At 40.8% G+C, this 23,135-nt stretch overlaps 1 protein-coding gene across 2 annotated transcripts; it reads left to right on the plus strand.

Moving 5' to 3' along the window:
• Positions 1-1,171: 1,171 nt before the first annotated feature.
• Positions 1,172-19,616, plus strand: CASP2 (caspase 2). Of its 2 annotated transcripts, none has more exons than XM_058018871.1 (10): positions 1,172-1,434; positions 6,896-7,063; positions 8,526-8,601; positions 9,973-10,067; positions 11,447-11,623; positions 12,709-12,837; positions 13,257-13,347; positions 16,816-16,965; positions 17,042-17,151; positions 17,730-19,616. In XM_058018871.1, the coding sequence occupies exons 1-10, from the start codon at positions 1,288-1,290 to the stop codon at positions 17,862-17,864; spliced, it is 1,278 nt and encodes a 425-aa protein (XP_057874854.1). In that variant the 5' UTR covers positions 1,172-1,287; the 3' UTR covers positions 17,865-19,616. The 2 variants fall into 2 exon arrangements, 1 of the variants encoding a protein (XP_057874854.1); XR_009114170.1 differs by lacking the exon at positions 17,730-19,616 and adding an exon at positions 13,462-13,523 and having other exon boundaries at positions 1,218-1,434; positions 17,042-17,129.
• The last annotated feature ends 3,519 nt before the right edge of the window (positions 19,617-23,135 follow it).

The raw sequence follows: 23,135 nt of genomic DNA on the forward strand, positions 1-23,135 counted from the left end.
AATGACTCCTTGCATTTCCCTCCTGTATCTGCCAGCAGAAAAAAAAAATACCTTACCAAAAGGTGTCACAGGTATGTGACACAGGCATAGAAACTTTGAGTCTTAAACTGGGCAACTCAGGACTTGCCTGAGTGCATCAAATTGCCAGGAGTCAGGAAGAAATTCAGGTGGCCAGCACCGACTAAAAACTAGCCAAAACAAAGACCAAAAATGTCACCAGTTACGATCAGTACAATTCTGTCTTCAACATTTGTAAAGGTTGTCAAGCCTTTGGACTTGTGCCAAGCTTTAGCAGATGGAATTCCTGTGCACCAGGACACGGGAAATCTATGTGCTAAAGAATAATGTGCAGAAGCCATCTGAAGCTTTACGTGACTGTTTTTGTAAGTTGTATGGGGAGCAGCTGCAGGAGCTGGGGTTGTTTAGCTTGGAGAAGGCTCAGGAGAGACCCTATTGCTCTCCAAAACCCCTGAAAGGAGGCTGCAGCCAGGTGGGGTTTGGGCTCTTCTCCCAGGCTACAAGTGACAGGACCAGAGGAATTGGCCTCAAGCTGTGCCAGGGGAGGTTCAGGCTGGACACCAGGAGGAGTTTCTTGTCGGGAGGGTTGTCGAGCATTGGAATGGGCTGCCCTGGGAGGTGGTGGAGTCACGGTCCCTGGAGTTGTTTAAGGGAGGGCTGGACGTGGCACTCAGTGCTATGGTCGAGTTGCCATGGTGATCTCAGAGGTCTTTTCCAACCGATTCTTCCAATTGATTCTGTAATGAGAGCTCTGAATTTGCTTTCGCTAGGGTGCTCGCTTGATTTCCCCTTTGTATTTCCCTCCGTATTTCTCTGCACCCTTCCTCCCTCCCTGTTAACTACAGCACGTTATCATTTTTGACTGCAGCTGATTGCCGCAGAAACCCATCTCAGCGGAAGCAGAGAAACTAAAACCGGTTAAAAAAAATAATTAAAAATGCCCAGAGCCGGTACGCTTCCCAAGAAAGGCGCAGCCTGGCTACTGCGCCCGGTAGCTCCGCACGCCTGAGGGGCCGCGCGCCCGCCGGCGCAGGAAGAGGCGGGAAGGCGCTCCCGCTCCAGCGGCGGTCACGTGAGGGCGGGAAGCGCGTCCCGCCGTTTGAATCGCGGGGGCCGCCGGGAGAAGGCTCCTTTCCGCCCGCCCGCCCGTAGTCAGGCGGCGGCCGCGGCCCGCGGGGTCCCGCCGGTTCCTCCCGCGCCAAAAGTCGGGAGGGGGCACGGGTGGCTTCTTGCCGCGGCGCTCGGCCCTGGTGTCCCCGCTCTTCCAGGATGCTGGCGTGCGGCATGCAGCGGTGCCACCAGGAAGCTCTCAAGAAGAACCGTGTGATGCTGGCCAAGCAGCTGGTGTTGAATGTGCTGGTGGAGCACATGGTGGAGAAAGACATCATCACCACGGAGATGGTGGAAATGATACAGGTACGCGGGTTGTCGCCTGCGCCGTGAGCTTTGTGTCTGGCTGAGCTCGGTGTCGCTCTTTGCAGCGGCAGCATGGGAAAAACTCACCTGTTACCTGCACCTTGCAGGGGAATTGCACTCCGAGGAGCTGCAGCGTGCAGGAGAGCGGTGAGGTGCTTTTGTAGAAAGGCAAAGTGCATTTCCTCTTGACATTTCCCTGTGTTCTGGTGTGCAGTTGCAGCAGGCTGCACTTAGTGCATCGGATGGTAACTTCCAGTCCTTTATTGTAGTTTTGTGCTTATCTTTTTCCTTCCACGTATAGAAGCAGGAATAATATGTATTTCCTAAATAATACTGTGAAAATAAGTAAATGAATACTTTATATACCGGTTTGTTGTGGCACCTTCCACATAAAGAATTGGTGCTTCCTGTATGTTTTTGTAAATTGCGTGAATTGTATTGCAAGGCTCAGGGCTCACTGTCAACTAACAAATGCTGTTTGTCTGTAGGCTTGTGTTGCTTTCCCTGTGCAGTGGGTGCTGTGGGGAGAAGTCATCGGAAATAGCTTGGGATTCCAGCCAGAGGGATGGTAATGTGCAGAACACCGTGCAGGATGAGCTGCAGGTCTTCAGAGAAAGCAGGCTGGAAAGGAAGTGGTTGAAACTGCACAACAAGTGCATGTCAGGGCTCAAGTAAAGAGCTGAGGGGGTTTTTAGTCCCCTACCAAAGTTCATGGTCCCATAACAAAGAACGGGTGCTGAAAATTAGGATTATGAACTATTTTCTGGGTATGAGTGTAGAAAATGTTAACCTGAGACTGAAAAGGTTTTGATAGTAGTGAAAAGATAACTTCCTGACTAATTTTGAGTCATTGTCAAAGATAATGTGAATTACTTTGCATACTTTGACGCAGTGTCAAAGATAACATTAGATGCCTCATGGGGCCTGTCAAGGATATCAATGCTGAATTGTGGGAGTTCCAGGCAGTCTCACCTGAAATAGCTCCAATCCCCAGCGGAAGAGAACAAAGATACCATGAAACAGTGCAAGCCAGAGAGTGAATCAGGGACTTCTCCGAGTTCGGGCTGGAGTAGTGAATTTCATAGTAGCTGCTATGAGGCTGTGTTTTGGATTGTGCTGGAAACAGTGTTGTTGATTTCGCAGTGTTTTAGTTATTGTTGAGCAGTGCTGACCCAGAGCCAAGGCCTTTTCTTCTCACCCCACCCGACCAGCAGTGCTGGAGGTGCACAGGAAATTGGGAGGGGCCTCATCCCAGACAGCTGACCCAAGGGATATCCCACTCCGTATCCAGTTTCAGTGTCATGGTCAGCATGTGAAGGTTGGAGAAGAAGAAGGAAAGGGAAACTGAGTTAGGGAATGGTGCTAACGATGCCACAGTCTTGGATTTAATCCCTGTACAGGCCATTCACTTAGAAGTTGGACTCAATGGTCCTTCCCACTCAGAATATTCAGTGTTTGTAAGTCACCATTGTGAGTGATGGAGCCCTGCTAGCCTTGGAGTGGCTGAACTCCTGCCTGCCAACAAGAATTAGTGGGTGAATTCTTTGTTTTGCTTTGTGCCTGTGGCTTTTGCTTAACCTATTAAACCATCTTTGTCTGAACTTTTCTCACTTTTATTCTTTGGGTTCTCCCCACCATTCCACCTGGGGAGGAGGTAACTGAGTGTCTGATGCTTAGCAGCCCACAGGGGTTAAGCAACAACATTGCTCAAGTGTGAATGGTGAGTAGGGGTGGGCTTCTGATGGCCTGCACTTTGTCACCTGAGGGGGAGAAGGGAAGAAAAGGGAAAAAAAATCGTCTCAAACTATTCTCTGCCATTACTAAGGTAATGGCAGAGAAAGTACTCTTTTTGGTGAGGTGCTATAGTAGGTTAAAAGTATTAAACTGAGACAGAAGAGAAGAAGCCTAAAGGAGCCTTTCCCTCCAGATGTAATTGAGTAAAAGGGAATGCAGCAATACTTAGTAATGGATTATCAGTAAGGAGGAAGGTGTTATGATGGATAAGTCAGGTAAAGAGTAGTAGCTTAGTGAAAAGTTATGCCTAATACAATAAACACACCTAACTAAGTGCTTAAATGTGTATAAATAGCAGTAGCAGCCTGAGCAAGAGAACAGAGTGACTTGGACTACTGTTGCAGGGCATTGATCTGCAAATTGCAACAAAAATAGAAATATGGCAGAGGTAGAAGGAAAGCTGGATCTGCAGAATATGCATTGTACTAGAAGGATAAAAATGAAGGGAAGGTTTACTAAATACTCCTAGACATAACAGTGCTATGGAGAAAGAGCAAAGTGCATAAAAAAAAAAAAAAAAGAATCACTGGAGTGGAAAACACTTTGTCTTACCTTTGATCTTCCTGTAGTAGGTCTGTGAATTTTTAATATTCTTCCTGTCTCTGGCAAATGTGAGCACTGGTCTTAGAAGTGCTCTTAAGTAGCCTGTTATTGTAAATGTATTGTGATGCTGATCGCCAGGTACCTTAATGGAAACAGGAGGAGCCAAATGCCATTGACTGATGAAAGAGAATGGATTCTCCTGGATATTATAACTGGCTGGTTCTATATATATCCTCCTGCACCCTCAATAAGTCAGGAAATCAAGATCTGGATAAATAGTTACGATAAATAGTTATGTTCTAAATAATCTTTTCTTAAAAAGACAACAGTTATGCTGGTCCTGTTGGCTTGATTTAAGCTAAACAAAAGAAGAAAATGGAAATTTTCTGGAAACAGAAAATTCTGGAAATAGAGCATTTAAATAAATTTCTGTAATGTAAGGAAAGTGAAGTAAATCAAGGAGCTCAGGGAGATGACATTTTTTCCAAGTATGAGGTGTCAAACCAGTACTGAAACTTTACCACAAGTAAGAAGAAGATGGGAGGGGGACTGTGTTCCAGAAGGAGCCACTGAAGGCAAAGATGGTTGAACTGGATGAGGAGCTAACAAGGAATATGAAGAGTAAGTAGAGAGTTTATAGGTGTACAGCATTGGAGAAGAGTCAGCAAATAGGAGCTGCCTCCTTTGATGTAAGAAATGTGGGGAGATAGCGGGATCTGACAGTATTGAATTTAAATTGGGTCGTTCAGAAAGATACTAAACCGTGTGAAGTTTTTTTCACAATATACATTTTCAATAAATTGTAAAGAAAAAAAAATTGCGTTTACTTTGTAGTGAAAATGATGTTATGATTATCTAGGTGAAAACCCAGAAGAGGGGAGTTTCAAACACAGGGGGAAAATTATTGTGGCAGTAAAGTGGGACAGTGGAAACGGCTGTTTTTAAGGCAAGCTCCAACATCTACTTGCATAAATGCTTGTTGGAGCATCAGATGTTCTTCCAGAGCTCTGAGATGGACTTTTAAAATTGCAGATAAAATAGCAAGAGCTTTCATGCTTTTTAAACAAGTTGAGTACTCTGTACTGTAATCAAAGACTGAGATGGTATATATAAAAAGATTTAAATACTCCGTTGATCACTAGACTGTAATGAAGGGATCATTGGTTTTGACAAGTGATATAAATTTGATTAGGATGTTTGTCAATTTTATATGCTTTTTCTACGGATTCTGCAGGTGTATAATAAGACTAATATGGAGTTTTGACAGGACTTGAGAATTTATTTACAATTAGTTTCTGTTATGCAGATTATCAAACCCATCTGTGAGGGGAAAGAAATAAATTAGGGATGTATTGGGAAATAAAATGAAAGAAGTGTCTTATTAACTTCTGAATGTTTGCTGAACATTATTTAGCATAACCTAAATGTGATGTTGAAGATGAAGTCATATCAGGAAGCAGAGCCCTTTGAGTGTTTAAGGAAGCATTAAGGAAGAAGTCTGCCAAAAGCTGACTGCTCTGCATGCAAAGTGCAGAATATGAACATTCTGGAAATTTCCTAACTTTTCAGTAAAACTAGCATTCTGGTTCTTGAGGTCAGCTTGTGTTCTTAACTATCATTTATGGCTTAGAGTCACAGACTGAAGAAGATGAATGACCTTTAGCTTGTCTTAAAGCAGCTGCAGAAAGGAAGAAAAATGCATTAGATACTTAAGAAATCAAGTCTCGACTTGATTAAGAAAAATGCATTAGATACTTAAGAAATCAAGTCTCGACTTCTAGTTACAGTAAAATTCTGTGAGCTTACAGCAAGATACAAATGTATGGAGGTGGTTATTTTCAGCGACTAATGGAGCAGTGTTACCAGGAGAAAGGAACCTTCATACTTCTGGGAAGGCACAAGTAAGACATTGTTATTGGCAATTCTAGTCAATAGTACTCTGAAAATTCAGGATCCTGTGGGAATAGGAAAAGGTACATTCACTGCTAAGGGAAAGAGGCCATTTATGGAAGAAAGTTTGTTTCCTGTAGCAAATCAAGACCAATTTATAGAAAGGAGTTTGATAAATAAGGGAAAGGACAAAACACTGAAGGCAAGGATAAAAATAAATGCTCTTAGTCAGTCATGAATGAATATAGGTCTGAAATTCTAAATAGGTTCATAAACATTGGATCAACAAGATTTTGCAATATCCTCCCAAACAATGTGTCAGGGCAAAACCCAGACTCTGTTTGACACTGAGCTTGATAATTATGAATGAAACCAGATGATGTGATATCTTTTGTAGCAGAAGATTTTCACATTTACCTCAAGGCTTCTTTTTTTTTTTTTTTTTTTTTTCCTGTGATTGCTGTATTGTTAAGCTTTAATTATCTGTAACTCATCAGCTATTCCCATCATCCACCAAAAGGAGAGATCTTGGATCTAAGTGATAATTAAAACAATATAAGATTAATTCTAAATAAATAAAATTTGTTTATATACCTAGTATTTTGGTGTGTGATTTTTGGTGTAATTTAGATTTCACAGGGAAGAGTATTATTGTAGAAATTATACATTTTGTTGGGAAATACCTGTTAATATCCTAACAGTTAGAGCTTCTTGGCACTGTTTATTTTTTGATGGCTACTTTTCCACATATACCAGTATATTTTGCTTCATTGGTCTAAGTATTCATCTGTACATAGAAAATACCATTCTGGAACTGACTGCATATAGTAAGTGTTTTACTTAATGTTTTCTGGAGAATTTGACTATCTGTGTGAGACCATAAACTATTGGATAGTAGTGGGAGCATGTGGTTGACTTTGTGTATTCAGTGAGGAGGAGCAGATACTATTCCAGCAGTAACTGGAAGAAAACTTTTAGAGAGAATATGGTGTATTACTGTGTGGTCATGTATGAATTGTTGGCTTGTTGTGTGGTGTCATGTATTGAGCAAATAGGAACAGAAATGTGAATGAAATCATCTAGGAAGAATATAATAGTGGTTCTAGCACAGCTAAGCATAGTGGTGAAATCTTTTTCTGAAATAAAAAAAGGAGTTCTTCTGATGATTCATTGCAAGTTATTTATGTTACTCAGATGTTACTTGAGTATGGATTTTGATTTTTTTTTTCCTCAGGCCAAGTCTGGGAGCTTCGACCGGAATGTGGAATTCCTCAATTTGCTGCCCAAGAGAGGCCCTAATGCCTTCTCAGCCTTCTGTGAAGCTCTGAGAGAAACCAAGCAGCAGCACCTGGAGGCAGTGATCCTGAAGACAATGTCCAACCTGAGCCATGAGATTGCAAGGGTACAGCAGTTTTTAAAGAATAGGATGGATGGTTTGCATTTCAGATTGGGTTTGGGCACAAAAGGATCTTTATCAAATGGGAGAAACTCAATTGTTTACAAAGGATAGAGTGGTTTTGTTGTAAGTTGAAATTTGTAGTAGCCTTAGCCAAAGCAGAGAGGAAGAAACTTGGGAAGAACAGAATTTTCATAACGAATCACAAGATGGTGGAGGTGGGAAAGGGCCTCTGGAAGTCATCTCTTCCAACTTTCCTGCTCAAGTGTTACGTTCAGTAGGCTTCCAGAGTCACATCCAGGCAGTTTCTGAATATCTGCAAGGATGGAGGCTGCAGCCTCTCTGGGCACCTCCTCCAGTGCTCAGGCACCTCCCAATATAAAAGCATTTCCTGATGTTTAAGAGGGAGTCTCCTGTGTTTCAGTTTGTGCCCATGGCACCACTGGAAAGAGCCTGGCTCTGTCCTCTTTGTGCCCTCCTTTCAGGTATTCATACACATTGATAAGTTCCCCCTGAGGGGGATGAGGGATCACCTCCCTTCATCTCTTCTGCTGGCATCGCTCCTCCTGGTGCAGCCCAGGGTTCCAGCTGCCTTTGTGCCAAGGGTGCCCTGCTGGCTCCTTTTGGGCTTGGCAGCACACAAGTCCCTTTCTGCCAAGCTGCTTCCCGGCTGGACGGCCCCCAGGATATATTGGTGCCCCAGGCACAGGGCCTTGCACCTCTTTTTGTTGGACTGTATGAGGCTCCTGCACTGTTCTTACATCCAACAAGGTCTTAATGGATGTGTAATCAATAATCCAGAAATTTTCTCTGAACCTTCATTGGTTTAGTTTTCAGTGATTGTCTGAGTAGACTCTTGAAGAAACAAATACTTGTATTTCTTTCTTTTGTTATTTTTTTCACCTTTTCCCTTTGTGTACTTAGTGTTGTACTAAAGGAAGAGTTTTGGAAAGATTCCATGTTCTTAGTGCATTGGCAAGGATGGAAACTGTCAGTAAACATATTTTACACAAAGGAAGCGAGATCAAATACTTTTGCACAAGTGTTCCCTTATTAAAATGTAAAATTTATCAGACTACTCTTTTAATTTTTTGTTTCCAATTTTTCTTTACTATACAAACAATGAAATCTTGACAGCAAACAAAAATAGAGGAATCACCAGACAATCAAGTTCTTGTTTAAACTGAGAAAGCTAAGATGACGCCAATGCAAAGATTCTAAACTGAGGATTTGGGTAGAAGTGCAGATGATCAAAGGGGAGGAGTCTTGCATTGAGAGAAAGTGCTGCTGCCGTCTTGTCATGATGTTTCTTTTGGAAGTGACCATAATATTATATTTTAGTCATTTTTTTTTTGTGTATATAAATGCATGTATCCTTTCTTCCATGATACCTTCAGCTTTGTACTGTAGAGAAAAAAAAAAGCTATTTTATGCTACTCTTTTTCATGGATTTATTGATGTCTTGTAGCTTGAACACTGTCATGAGTCAGATCTTCCATACCCTGTCAGTGAGTCCTGTAATTCAAAGAGACCCCGTTGGCTTGGTGAGTTGCACTTGATTTGCTACCTGGTTGGCTCCTGCCAATTAATACTGTCTTAATTTGATTGTAGAGATAAGCTTGCCACCACTTTGCTCATGCCAGGAATGCAAACTTGACAGTAAACTGACTATATTATGATCAAAGAGGGTGCTTTATAGCATATGGGAAGAGACAACCAATATGTGTTTCTTGTTAGCTTCATTTATTCTTATGGGAGACTTTGTTGCTTAAAACAGTACCTGTCAGTAAAATTCTAGATTTTGCAAAGATTTTCTTGAAGATCTGTAATAGAATTTCATTGAGCTAGCGCTCTGATAAGATACTGACTTCAGGCAGCATTTCTTAACCAAGACTTCCTTCTTAAAAAATTAGTTTAAGGCCTTATATGTGTTATCTGGGTCCAACTTGCTTTTCTTTAGCTTCTGTCAAGTGCAGGAAATCAGCTTCTCCTTAACGTGCATTTCCAGCTTAGGCCAGGGGTCTGGTCTAATAAACATTGGTTGGAATGAATCTCCTTGCTAGTTTTTATGTTGCTTCTGGTAATGCCTCGAGTACTTTTTCCCTAACCACAGGTTTTCCCTTATGCTGGTTACTAGGAGCTCTCTCTGGTGTTGAAGAGCAAGTGTCTAATTTTTGGAAACTTTTTTTATTTATGTGCAAGGGTTTTAGGTTGGGTTGTTTTGATTTTTTTAGAGCATATGTTCCTCCAACCAGGAGAGCCATGCCTCAAAATGCTGAAAGAGGATTTCAGAAGAGCTCGTGAATGTCATTAGCTCAGTTTCTTCGGTACAGAGGAGTGAGTGTTTGTCTGCAAATGGCAAATAGTTGATTATCATTCCCCTCATCTGCTGTTATCCAGAGGAAAGTGTTCAGAGGCAGATTAAAAAAAGAGAAGGGCTTTGCACTTTATGAAAGTTAAAATTGTCTTGTTTGATCACTTATGCATGTGTTCAGCATGGGAGGCCTTTTATGACAGGAAAGAACTATTCTGTTTGAAATTTTCTAGCAACATTTCATCAGCCAAACTCTGAAAGTAAGAACATACTGTGCAAAACAGCAGAAAGCACAAAGATCTTAAATTAGATGAGAATTCTGTTTTCATACTCTGTAGACTAGGCGTTAGATAAGGCTGACCCACATACAAGCAAAAATAAAAGCTGTCAGTTAAAATAAATAAAACAAGTATACTGTTACAGTACTTTTTTTTCTCTTCTGTGTTTCATTTTGTGTCAGTAGGCCCTGATCAAACAAAATGTTTGGAGGTGTGAAATATACATAAATGAATATAGTTCAGAATTTGCAAGTTACTACCTTAATACAGAGGTTTTGTGTCTGAAATTTTTAATTTTTATTAATATATTTGGCTTTGCACAGAACCAATAGAGCATTCCTTGGATAATGGAGATGGTCCCTCAATTCCTCCAGTGAAGTATTGCACTCCTGAATTTTATCACAATCATCAGCACTTGGTAAGTTGTTGGCAGAGAAAGTCTTTAAGATGTGAGATGTTTGGATCAATCAGCTGAACATGTGCCACTTAAAATTGAGTTGAAATGCTTCACTGGGATGCAGATCAGGGTTGTGCTATTTGTGTAAATGAAAGGTGTTACCAGTCATGCTCCATTTGATGTGGTTCTCATTTACAAGTGTCAAGAAATCCCAAAAGGTTCTGTAACTCTAAACAAATCTCTGCCTCTGTTTTTTTGATCATGAAGAGCTTGGTGGAATGACTTCTGTACTATTGCTCTCTGTGAGCTGTCAGTATTATTGCCTCAAGTTTATTTTTCTGTGTCCTCATTTTCTGTAAGATGACAAACCCTCTAAATGACTGTAAGATAGTAGAACTGTGTTTTCAGCTAGTAAGTTGGCTGTTTTAATTGTCAGCTGTACCCAATAGAATCCTTAGGCTTGAGAACCAGATGAGGATTATGTGCTAGAATTCTACCTGTGGGTAGAACAATTTGAATTTCTAATCTTCTGCTGCGGTGTTTGAAGTTTATATGTAATCTAATTCCTTTTTGTTGATTCTGTCTGTAAATAGATTGGTGGGATGGGCTTAAGGAAAAATTACTTTGTGTTGTGGGATAAACACTTCCTTAGGGTTGTACAGTGTCAGAGGCTCTATGTGTAATGAAACAGAGGTTTTGTTTGTGTGTTGGTTTTTGTTTGGGTTTTTTGGAACTGTCTGTGGGGGTGACTTGATTAATAAGCAGTGCCAGTGTGAGCTTGACTAGGCTCCTTTTACATCTGTGCCTGGATGCACCTTATTTGATATTCTCCTTTGGTATTAAATTTTACTTCCAATTTGCAGGAGTGTTAGTAAGTGAATTACTATTGATTTGTTGTTGTTGGAATGGTAGGGACAGAGAGGTAACTTCTGTGTCAGAAGGCACCCCTCTTAAATTAGTTTTTTTCCTGTTAACCTCTTTTGCCAGTTGCACAACTTTGAAGATCAATGACTGACAGTCCCTTGCTGTTACAATGACACTCATTGCTATTTTACATCTCTGCTCCCAACAGCAATTAAGAAACCTTAGCTAAATTTTGCATAGCGCTGTCCTTTGTTGGGGGTGACACAAAAATAATTGGGGCCCTGCTGGGGTGAGGAAAGGGGGAAAAGTTAGCAATATCTAATTCACAATTTGAAATGGATAAGCTGTGTTTCTTTTGAAATGAGGAATAAGGCAAGGCAGTCTAACTTATTAATAATAGTGTTGTAGCATTGTCGGTTGTGGAGGCTGGCAAGCACAGGCATATCAAGTTGGTCTGGAATGATAGCTGTTCTATTCTAACACACCATTATTTCCTTGTGTAGTCTAAATTTACCCGTTTTTAATCTTCCTTGCAGGCATACAAGCTGACATCAGAGCCACGAGGCTTAGCGCTGATCCTCAGCAATGTCCGCTTCAGCAGCGAGAAGGACCTGGAATATCGCGCCGGGGGAGACGTGGACTGCGCTTCCCTGGAGATGCTCTTCAGGCACCTCGGCTACCGAGTCACTGTCTGCCATGACCAAACTGCACAGGTAAGGGGTGATCCCAGTGCTTCAATACCGGTGTGCCTGAGAGTTTGTGTCATAGTTGTCTCTGGTACGTAGCTGAGCTTTGAATATATGAATTATCACTTAAGAATAGAAAATGAAGCCGAACGTGATGATGCTCTCATACTGATCCACATGAGAAAGCTTGGAAGGCTGAGCTCTTCCAGTGGATAGTAGTATCACAAAGAACTACAAGAGGTACTATTCTAGTCTGACCCTAATGCAAGGGGAAGACTTTTGAGACCACTCCTGGCATGTGTTAAAAGCACAAATTAATGAAGTCTCCAATTTACTATAGATAGACTTTTCCAGTGTTCTCTCCTAAAAGTTAAACTTTGCAAATATTTGATGTAGTCTTTGCTATTGTGACGTTTTCATGTCCTTTCACTGGTGAAGTCAGTTGGCATCCCATTCACCAGTCTATCTGTGCAGCTCAGTTCCACTCTTTCAGTCTTCACTAAAAACATGTATGTTCTTCACATAGGAAAATTGGTTGTGTTCCATGACTAACTTAATCAAGCCACTCTCCCTAGGAATGCAATTGCTGTCTTCTCCAGCATCATTTGATCTTAGTCCTTTTAAATCCCTATGAATTCAAGTGACACAGGACGTGTTAAAGAATGTTTTCTTCAAGAACAGAGCTTTTGCAACATTGATAGAAGATATTTGTATCTGTCACGTTGTCGGTTCCTGAAGTTTTCAGGTTTAAATTTTGAATTGACCACTAGTGTCTGAATGCCTGAAGTCCCAGAGTATGTATCTGTTAAGCTGCTCCAACATCCCAGCCAGATGCCAGTGTCAGTGTAAAATATCACTTGTAAAATATCACTTGGTTTCCTCTGTTGGCCTAAGCAATTCCTGCTTCACAGTGTTATATTTAAGACTTATTATTGCATAAAAGAAGAATATTTTGCCTTTTTTTTTTAATAGTATATGTCTTTTTCATGTAAATTTGAGGTGTGAGGGGTTTTTCTTTGTTACAAGGAGGGCCATTTGTGTTCTTCCCAGAAAATTGATTCACTTTCCCTATGGAAGTTTGGAAAGCATTAGATTTTTTTTTCCTGTTCTAGGAGATGCAGAATGCATTGGAGAGATTCTCCAAGCTGCGAGATCATCGAGATGTGGATTCCTGCATTATTGCTCTGCTTTCCCATGGTGTGGAGGGTGGGGTTTATGGCAGTGATGGCAAACTACTACAGGTATGTTGCTGAGTCCTGATCTCTTGTTGTAGGTCATCTCCAGGAAAGTAACAATATTCAAAAAGAAAAAAAAAAAAAAAAAGAAAAAAAAAAGATTGAGGATTCACATATTTTAAAATAGAAAAAAATAAGGGCTGGAGGGAAGAAAAGGGCAAGGGGAGGTCTAGAAAATGAAAAATAGCAAGCAGGAGAAATTATCTCTCTGTGTAAATACTAGGTAGAGTTCATGAACCCAAGCAAGTATGAACCTGGGGAGAGGGTGGAGAAGGGATATGTTTGTCACACACTGAGTTTGCAGATAAAGGAGAGGATTACCAAGACTGGTGAGGTAATAAGCAAAAGATAGGGAACCAAGGTTGAGACTGGGTTTGGCTTACAGGAGGCTACAGTGAAGAAATTTCCTCTCTTTCTTCTCTCAGTTGCAGGAGGCTTTCCGGCTCTTTGATAATGCAAACTGCCCAAATCTCCAGAATAAGCCCAAAATGTTCTTTATTCAGGCCTGCCGGGGAGGTGAGTGCCCAAGCACTGAAAGCCATGTACTTGGCATGCCATTAAGGCTCATTTTGCACACATGCACACCCTCACATTCAACTTGCTGTCAACTTTCCTCTTTGCTTCTCTCAGGTGTAAGTGGGACCCATATTCACCTCCCTCTGCCCCGCTGCTGCCACTGCATCTGTTGCTCTGTAAGTGTCTTTAGCTGTGCATGAGGTGTGTGCATTGCCTGGCAGACCCCAGAGCACCTTGGTGACATAAACTCTTCATGTCCCACCCATACCCCGAGGCTTCCTCGTGCTGTGCCTGCAGGAGGGGGAGTGGGACACATGGTGCACAAATAGCAGCACAGCATGGAGCAGTACACTAGCACTGGAGTCTTGATGAGGTCCTGTCTTTCTCTAGATCCTTGATGTGTTGTGTCTCCTGTGATGGTCTCTTGAGCTGTCAGGGTTGTTCCAATTATTTTTAGGGTCTTGGCTTTTTCCTTTACCTGAGCCTGTTTTCAGCCTCAGATGACCTTTCCTTGCACCGTTTTCCACATACTGCTGTTGAATTCTTACATGCTGCTGTACAGAACTCTTCTAATGATTCTTACAAACTTGTTCTTCTTCTGTGCTTTGTGTACGTTTTTATTTAAATTCTATTATTCCTTTTCCTCCCTTTTGTAACTAAACAAAGACATCTGTAACTAGCTACCTTTCAGATCTGCTAGTGACCAAAATTTTTTTCTCAAGTGTTTGGACTCTGTGAAATTGCAGCTATTCCAAAGTGAAGCTCTGTCTTAGAGTTTCCTTCTTTTCCATTGTGATAGAGGAGTTTTCCTTGTAGCTTTTCCCCCTGCTTTTTCCTTGTTTCTCACAGTTGTCTCCCTTCTTTCTCATTTTTGGCAAGCTTTACAGTTTGTCCTCCAATCTCTACTCTTCTTTAATCCCAATACAGGGAAAAGCCCAAAGTCTACATGAAGTATTTCAGTGGTCAGAAATACTTGATCCTTTTAAGCATTTGGGAATATTGTAACATGCATGTTTACAATATGAATTGAATCTGATTGCTTTCCTTAAGTGAATGACCATTTAGATACTCTTGAACAAATGTGAATGTGCAGACTCAGGGTGGAAAGAAGTGTAATTACCCATAATTTTCAGCTGACCTCATTAGGTAATTATGTTTTTTTGACTGTAATGTTACCATAAGGAGTCTGTTAAGACTAACAAATCAAGCTTGGCCTTTGTATTCCCAAAAAAGTTGCTGTCAAGGAAGAGTGGTAAAGCTTGCTGTGCATAACACTTTAGAATTAGGATATTGCAGTAGACAAAGGATTAAGATACTTGAAAAACTGTAAGGAAAAACTCAATTTAATAAAAAACAGCAAAGACAAAACCCTGCCTTGTCTAACCTCTTTTAAACCTTGATTAATAGCTAGAGGGGAAAGCCAGTTACAAAGTAATTGAGTTGTCAACAAAAATGTGTACCCTTTAGACAGCATTAAAAGGACTGTATAAATAGTATTGTCAACTTTAAAATAGTAGTCTATCTATCTGTGCCATGCAAGTTAGCTGGAACTAGTTGAAACAAGGTGAGAAATACATAAGTTATTCTTCCTCTCTAACCTTACATTGTAGGCCTGCTCTGTCTTCTATTAGTGACACATTTTTAAATGTAGATAAAGAAATATTGGTACAGTCCTAATTCCCAATGAGCTTTTGGCAGGAGTCTACTAAAGAAGTTAAGTAGTTCACCTACAGTCATGGATCAAAAACCAGTGGCAACAGAAAGCAATGGGAAGAGTTTCAGTGTGGCATAAAAGTTGCTTAGAATCTGCATTTGATGTAGTCCATTCAAAAGAGTGAAAAATTATACTAAAAGCTGGGTAGTTAGCAGTTACTTAAATTAATTGGCAGAACAGCTGTCTGGGAGCTTCAGTACAATTTAAACAGACTTGATCAATCTCTGGCAGTGGTTCTATAAATTAGAGGTTAAGTATGCAAAGGGTTAGTGCTTTACATGTTTTAGTAAAGTTGATAGGAGTGGTGTTTGAAGATATGCATGAGGAAGATGTGTAATTCTGAAGCTTTAATCAAAAAAGTTTTGATTTTATACATAATGGGATGATGACAGTGTGAATAATAGAGTTTGACAGTAAAATTACCTGAGTGTTCTGAAATAAAATGCACTGTGAACAGTACACTAAATTTTTAAAAAGACAGAGAACTGGAAAGATTTTGAGAAGGGTGATAAAGGCATGAAAAAAATGTGGTTATAAAAGAAAAAATATGCATTGCTACCCTAAGAGATGAGAAAGGAACTTAATTATGAAATTATGAAATTCTGAGCTATGGAGACTTTAATTCTAGGCTGTTTCAGACAATCACACTCCTTCCACTGCTGTTTTCTGTTTAGAGGAAAAGAACAATGTTGCTGACTTATGAACTGACCACTTTCTGAGCATAATTATGAGATGCCACCTGTTCCACTGCCTGTTAAAGGGTTAGAAATCCAAATAGATTATTTAGGCATGAGCTGGCAATAAAAATTGAGAAACATCTTAGGAGGAAGGCCTCTGAAGTGGACACTCAAGCCTTGTAACACTAGACTCTGATTTTGCTGTTAGGAAGAAAGAATAATAGATTCTCATAACAAAAGAAAACAAAAAGGCAAAATTATATGGAAAATTTGTGAAATGTAATTTTAATTTTCTTGCAACACAGCTGGACTATCAAAGTTACCACCACTAAGCAATTAGTTGAGATTATAATGGAAGCTCTGCATCATGCAGAAAACCAATTGAGAATATCTACACTTGCATAATGCACACTAATGAATCCTGGAAAGAGCATTAAATGCTCTCCAGGTTTTAAACTAATCTCCGTGGACTGTAGGTCTCTCTCATGTTTGGATTCAGATTATTTTGCATTTTTCTGCTGCACAATTTATGCTTTTAATTGAAACAAGCGGTATTGTAATCAGGTTTTAGAACTAGGTGAAATACTTGGTCTAGGTTTTCTACATGTCCTGGGTGTAGATCTTAGCAACTAAAATTACAGCTCTTGTTTGAGTTCTGTAGTCAAAAGACAGTTAGCACTGCAAAGTGCACTAGGCATTTTTGGATATTTCCAAGGTAGGTATGAGTGGAAAATAAAATCATCATGGGTAGGCATCAAATGAGTGGTGGAGAACTACCAGAAACTTCCCTGCTTTCATGGTTATCTCATGATCTGTGCAGGAAGAGGTGGGAGCAGAAATCAGCATGCAGACCATGTCAGGTTAAGCAGGTGCAGCAGTTGTTGGTATCTGCGCAGAAGAACTTTCAGATGAGTTTTGAACAGCTGAGAAAGCCTCAAGTTAATGCAAAAACTTTCTGCTTGTCAGGAATTGTGGCATTGCTGACCAAAAATCTAAGTCAGTACAGGAAAGCTACATCAAGTAATTCAGGATAATTTCTTCTCCCTTTCTCCCTCTCCTCGTTTATTGCCACCACAGATGAGTTGGACCGGGGAGTGGATCAAAGAGATGGCAAAGGATGGTCAGATTCTCCAGGCTGTGAGGAAAGCGACGCGAACAAGGAAGAAAGCCTGAAGCTGCGGCTGCCCACGTGCTCGGATATGATCTGTGGATATGCTTGCCTGAAAGGTAATTGTTTGGGCATGAGGAGGTTTCACGTGTCGGTGTTCCCCAGAAGGCTTCATGGCAGGCGCTCTCTCGGCAGGCACGGCGGCCATGCGGAACACCAAGCGCGGCTCCTGGTACGTGGAGGCTCTCACCTCCGTGTTTGCAGAGGACTCCCGACACACCCACGTGGCTGACATGCTGGTGAAGGTAAAGGCCATTTACTCTCCCACTCCCACCTGGCTTTAGAAGGGCCTTCCATTGCTTCAGAATGCTAGGATTAAAGTACTATTAGAGCACTTATTTTTGCCTTGTTTGTAGCAAAATTATAATTCTTTCCTCCTTCTTGTTTACTTGTTTATATACAGCTGCATAGGAGTTTAACCAAGTAATGCTGTTTCTTTGACTCCTCCTGTTTCATTGATGTGGTCACATGGTGCACTTGCGAGTAGAGTTCATATTCCTTGCAACAATTACTTTTCTTCTATAGAAATAGCTTTTGTTTTAGTTGAGTTCATTCCCTGAACATGCACAAAACAGCTGCAAAAGCAGCAATACTCATAAAAAGATTGAGAAAGTGGAGGAAGAGTGAGTGAAAAAAAGCAGTGTGACCACAGCAACTTGAGCTGCTGTGGAACTGCACCCTAGTTATTTATCCTTCTTATAATTAAGGGACTACTTAATGCATTAAACAGAAAAATCTGGGAGTGCAGAAAGAAATGACATTCTTCTTCCTTCTGTCTTTTTAATCCTTCTAGTCACTTGAATTTTTTTCCTCTCACATCTAGGTGAATAGGCAGATCAAGCAACGAGAAGGTTATGCCCCAGGCACGGAATTCCACCGCTGCAAGGAAATGTCGGAATATTGTAGCACGCTCTGTCGGGACCTTTACCTGTTTCCTGGCTATCTACCAGGAAAATAACCTTGCCAGCTCTGTTTGAAGAGAGATACTGCCAAAGCTGAACTTTGACTGTGGATATCTGTTTTCACTCTTATGAGCTGTGACATCACATGTGCAAGCAAGGAGTGCCAGTCTAATTCTTTATGTCCTTTTCTAAAATAAACTGCCAACTCTCCTTGACCCTGACTCAGTCCAGGGTTTAAAATTCTAATATCCCATTTGGGTGTGTATGTATAGAAAGTGATGGAAAGAGGATCAGCACTGGAACTGGAAAGAAGTGGAAACATCCTTTGGAAGGAGACATAAGGACATTTGTAAACAAAGTTAATGCGAAACTGGAAATGGACTACTAGTACAAGTTTTTAAGTTAAGCCTTTCTGAAAGGAAAATCAGTCAAAAGATGCTACTTATCTTATGCTTGTACTTCAACAATTTTAAGTACTTTCTGCATGGTTATTCATCCAGGACAGTCCACTGCTCTACACATTGAAAAGGGCTTCTTATGAAGGAGAATCTTCCCCCTCCCTAAAATGGAAGGTTATTGTTCTCAGTACTCAACACTTTCCATTTTGATCACTTAAAAGTCTATTTTTCTACATTCCTTCTATAGCCAAGTTATCAAGAGAACTCTAAGATATCCCAGATTATCAGGAAAACATGTAGAGACCCAAACAAATATGCCTGTATAAAATGCCCCAGAAATAGTTTTGAATCCAGAAATTCTAGATTAACTTCCCTTAGTCCCAAGAGTGAACAACTGCATGGAATATTCCTTTTGAGGAATTTGTTTGCCATAGTACTCACATGTCACAACAGACATTCACTCCACCAGCTTCTCAGGAGTCTATAAATTGCACTGTACAACCGAAGCCCTGAAGCTCTACAGCTTTGTACATGAGGATCTTTTGCCTTTTTAATTAACAAAAATATTCAAGGCAGCTCTTTACAGTCTGAGCATGTTGCTTGGATTATTTATCACTGCAGGTTTTTTTTCCTTTTAAATGAGAGGGAAGAGTTTTATATTATTATACTGTTCTGTGAGTTTTCTTTCTTAATCCATGATCATTTAAAAGCATAAACTATGACTTCTTTTGGAAATTTCTTCCACAGCCTCTTCATGCTGTAATTTGTGTCTTGCTCTGTCCAACTGCAGTTACTCCCACTTGATGTGATGTGGGAGATGGGCATTGCTCTCTTTTTGTGGTAAGCCTAAATCCTGAGACACTGGATTACATGTGGGCTACAGGTGGCTCACTTCAGTCTCAGTCTCTCCATTTTGTAGCACTAAGTCGGCATAGTTCCTTGCTTTTTTTAATGTAAGTATGGCTTTTAGGATCTATTTTTCGGGATAGAATTATGAGTGGGAAGCACAAAGGTAAATGGAGGGAGGCTGGAAAACTAGGCATGTGCTCTTTTTATTGTTCTGCCTGGTAAATGAAGGCTGTGTTTCCTCCAGCTGACAAGGGTGCAGCACTAATGTGTATCTTGTATTTATCCTACACACAATGTGATGAACAGAACAAGAATCATACTTGCCAATTGGTGCCTTACTCTGAAGTCTAATACACCAGTTTAGGGGTCGTGTATTAGGCTGGAGTATAAACAGTGTCTTCCTGAGTGCTCCCTCTACAAAGTGGTGCAATATTTTACAGATAGATTTATTGATGAAGCAGTCCATTCTGATGGACTAAATTTCTGTAGGATTGCATCAAGTTGCATTATCACTGCCACTTTTATATATCTTTTGTGCACTTGTATTTTACTGCCTTGAGGTGTCAAAATAAAGAATTTTTGTTTGATTAATCTGCGCAGTGTCTTCCATTTGGAGAATTATATCCCTGCAGAAATGGAGGTTCTACATAAACAGAATTTTGTGTCATTTCTTGGGATAGTACATCCCAGAGGGAGTTTTGAACTCTCAGGCAGAAGCCTGCTACTTACAGCTGCAACCACTGTGAGCTGCTTGTGAATTTTGATAACTCCCTGGCCAAACAAAGACTGATTCATTAATAAGGAGAGATGAGGCAGAACCACCAAGTAGGAGGCTGCTGTTATGCTTCAGCAGATGAAATACTCACCTTGGGAAAATTTTGGGGTTGGTCTTTTTGAGGGAAAAGTTGGTGTCAAAATGAAGAGCTCCTGGAAAAAAAAGAAGCCTCGGAGGCAGAGGCTGAAAAGAAAGTGAAGATACCATCAGTCAGATTCTGGAAGCGGAGGAAGGTCCAGGGAATCAGAGAGATGCATGGGAAGGAATGCCAGAGAATGCTTAGAGGCTTGATGCATAAAGCCCAAGGCTTGTAGCTGGGAGCAGCTGTACACAGAATTTTCTCTTCCCCCTTCACAAACGAGCCATGATCTTACTGCTGGGTGGGGAAACTGAGATCAAAGTAATGCACCTGTGAGAAAGTCAATTAGTGTGAAACAAAAAGGTAGAAGCTCTGTTCTTGTAAGCTCTGAAAATAATGCCCAGTCTCTAAATCCACTAGAGGTTGCCATTTACCCTGTTTCATCCATGACACCTTGAAGAGTTGTTTCCTGACTTCCATGATCTCTTTTTGGTGAAAGAGTACATTGGTTTATTAAAAATACAGAATTCTGATGCAGGAAATCCAGTATGATATTAGCACTGGAATGACCAACATCTCCCTGTGCAGAAAGTGATTCTAGCAGGCCAGAAGATGAAGTAAAGAAGATGTTTTCATTGGTAAGTTTGGAGCTACTAGCATGGTTTAAGGAATTACTTATAATAGCTGGGATAGCAGGGCAGTGTTATCAGGTTCACATTTTGTCTGGAAACCAAAAGAATAAGGTCGAGGGCTTTATTTAAGATGGGGAGTGAAAACAGTGAACCCAATGTATTCTAAAAATCTTGTGTTGCATGAGAATCACATTTATTAACAGAACAATTCAGTTAATACAATTTTAATTCTGAGCTGGTTTTGTTTCCCTATCTGTGATTACTGATAGATAGTCAAAGGATTTGATTTTGTACAAATAGTCATTAGTTCCCTTAAAGATTAGGATGTACAGAATGGTATTGAAAGAGAGCATATGCTTCCAAAACATCAAAAGGTTTGGCTAAACATCTCTAATACATCATATAAAATTTATGCCAAGCTGAGACTCCTGACATGGACTGTACCTGTCTTATATAATTTGTTCTTACCCCTCAGGATATGAGAATTCTTCACTGTATCACACCAGTAAATTATTAAGTTAGGAGAAGGAAATGCAAGAAGATACTGTTATGTAATAGGTTATGTCATCAGCGTATGCATACAGAGAACAGTTTCTTTAAAAGGAAGGGAATGAAATGGAAATCTCCAGAGAAGTTACAATCAACTGTTGTCACAGGATCAGCAGCTTTGGTGAGTCTGTTTCACTAGGAATGAGAGCTATGTCCTACTCAGTGCAATTTGGCCTGCTGTTTGTTGCTGATTTTGCCGCTTCTCATAGAATTCTTTTCTGTTGAAGTTTGATATTCTTTTGTTTCAGTTCATCTGCATTTGTTACTTGTTTATGGGACTGCTATGTATAACTTGGTCTTCAGACTGTATTTTTGCACGAACCGTTTTGCCTGCATGCACAAATTCTTAAGATGACATCTGTGTAATTTACTACGTATTTCAAAGAGCTCAGAGTCGCACTCAGATTTCTCTGACTTAGAAAAGTAGCTGGAACTACTGTAGTTTAGGCTGGTTTTTTATTATTATTTTAATTTTCCTTTGGCACTCCAAAAGTTTTTATTTGAAAAACTTTTATTTTATTTTATGTATTTATTTGCAAAAAAAAAAGGAGCAACAGTAACACCTGCCATAGAAACCATGTTTTGACAAAGGTGAAGTTCACACTACATTGAAAAAATACTTGTATTTGGATTTGGATTTGGATCTGGATCTGGATTTGTTAGGTGCAGGTGGTAAAGAAAAACACAAACTTAGTAGCTGTAAAGTGACTTAAAGAATGAGAGGGAAAGGTCACACTGAGCATAGGCTTAAGTTTTCTAAATGGATTTACACAGAAATAAACACTTAAGGAATTTCATAACTAAGCCTCTTGCAAGTCTGGCTTAGTTATTCCTCCTGTCCAGCCCAGAAACCCTGGGCTCCATGCCTTAGCAGCTGACCCAGGACATGTGCTGGTCCCATCCCAGAGGCTGGAGCAGACACTCCTCCACTCCTGTTTTTAAGACCAGGGTGCCAACACCCCAGGTGTGACAAGTTCTTGTGCCAAGTCCCCTCACACGGGTCTGAGCTGCAGCATGCCACACACTCATTTAGTTGGTCCAGAGAGCTGTGGCTGCTCCAGTTGCTGTTGCTGAGGCCACACTTGCTTCAGCTCCTGTCCCCGATCTGCACCCCAATCTGACTGCAATTGGGCCAAATTCACTCACGCCAGTCTCACCAGCTGCTGGCACCTCAAACTTACAGCACTCATGCATGTGGGATAATGAGATTTCATGGAAAGATAGTTAAGAAAACATTTAATATGAAGATAGGACAGACACTGACCAGCCTTGGTTTTCATGAAGGCTGTCCTTTTCCATCTATTCCCCTCATTAATCCTTCCCAGCCATCTTCCTTAGTAAGTTTTGCATAGCTCCACAGACCTAGTTCAAATCCTTATGATCCTTGTTTCCCTCTTGGTAATAGTTACAAACTCCAAGCTGGCCCTCTCCAAAGCTGTGAATGTACTTTATTAATGGCCTGTCAAACAGTGACTGCAGACATTTGGTCTTTTGTATGATCTCTGCTCCCCATTGTCCCTGAGTCCTGGGTGGTTTTACTTCTGGCTTCCCATCTGCATTGGAAAGCTCCCTGACTGGATAACCTTAATAAAGGCAACACTTTCACCTTTCACACGCTCTTACATAACTCATTTTTATTTAGTGGGGGAAACAGCTTAGGAAGTGATGATGCTGCACTAAGCAACTGCTTTCCTAGATACAGAATTTTTCTTTTTCCCTCAACGAAAAGCTTTACAGATACCAGATGACAGGGGAAAAAAAAGCACTTGTCTGTGAAAAGAACTGTGGCCTATATTATGTGCTCCATTCCCCACAAACTTCTGTGCTTGCTGCTGCCTCAGGGTACAGCAGACAGTAGCTGTGACTCAGCTGAGGACGTAGCTGTTGCCACAGCTGCTCAGTGCTCTGTTTCTCAAGGCAGTAACCCACAGCAGCAAAACCCTGGTTTTGTCCTTTCTACACTGTTAGTTCCTCCTTGCTTTTCTTGTGGCAAAGACCCAGGACACACAAAAGGGCAGGGGGCAGGACCTTTCTACTTTGCACCG

The sequence above is a fragment of the Melospiza georgiana genome, chromosome 2 (assembly GCF_028018845.1).
Source record: "Melospiza georgiana isolate bMelGeo1 chromosome 2, bMelGeo1.pri, whole genome shotgun sequence".
NCBI classification, from domain to species: Eukaryota; Metazoa; Chordata; class Aves; order Passeriformes; family Passerellidae; genus Melospiza; species Melospiza georgiana.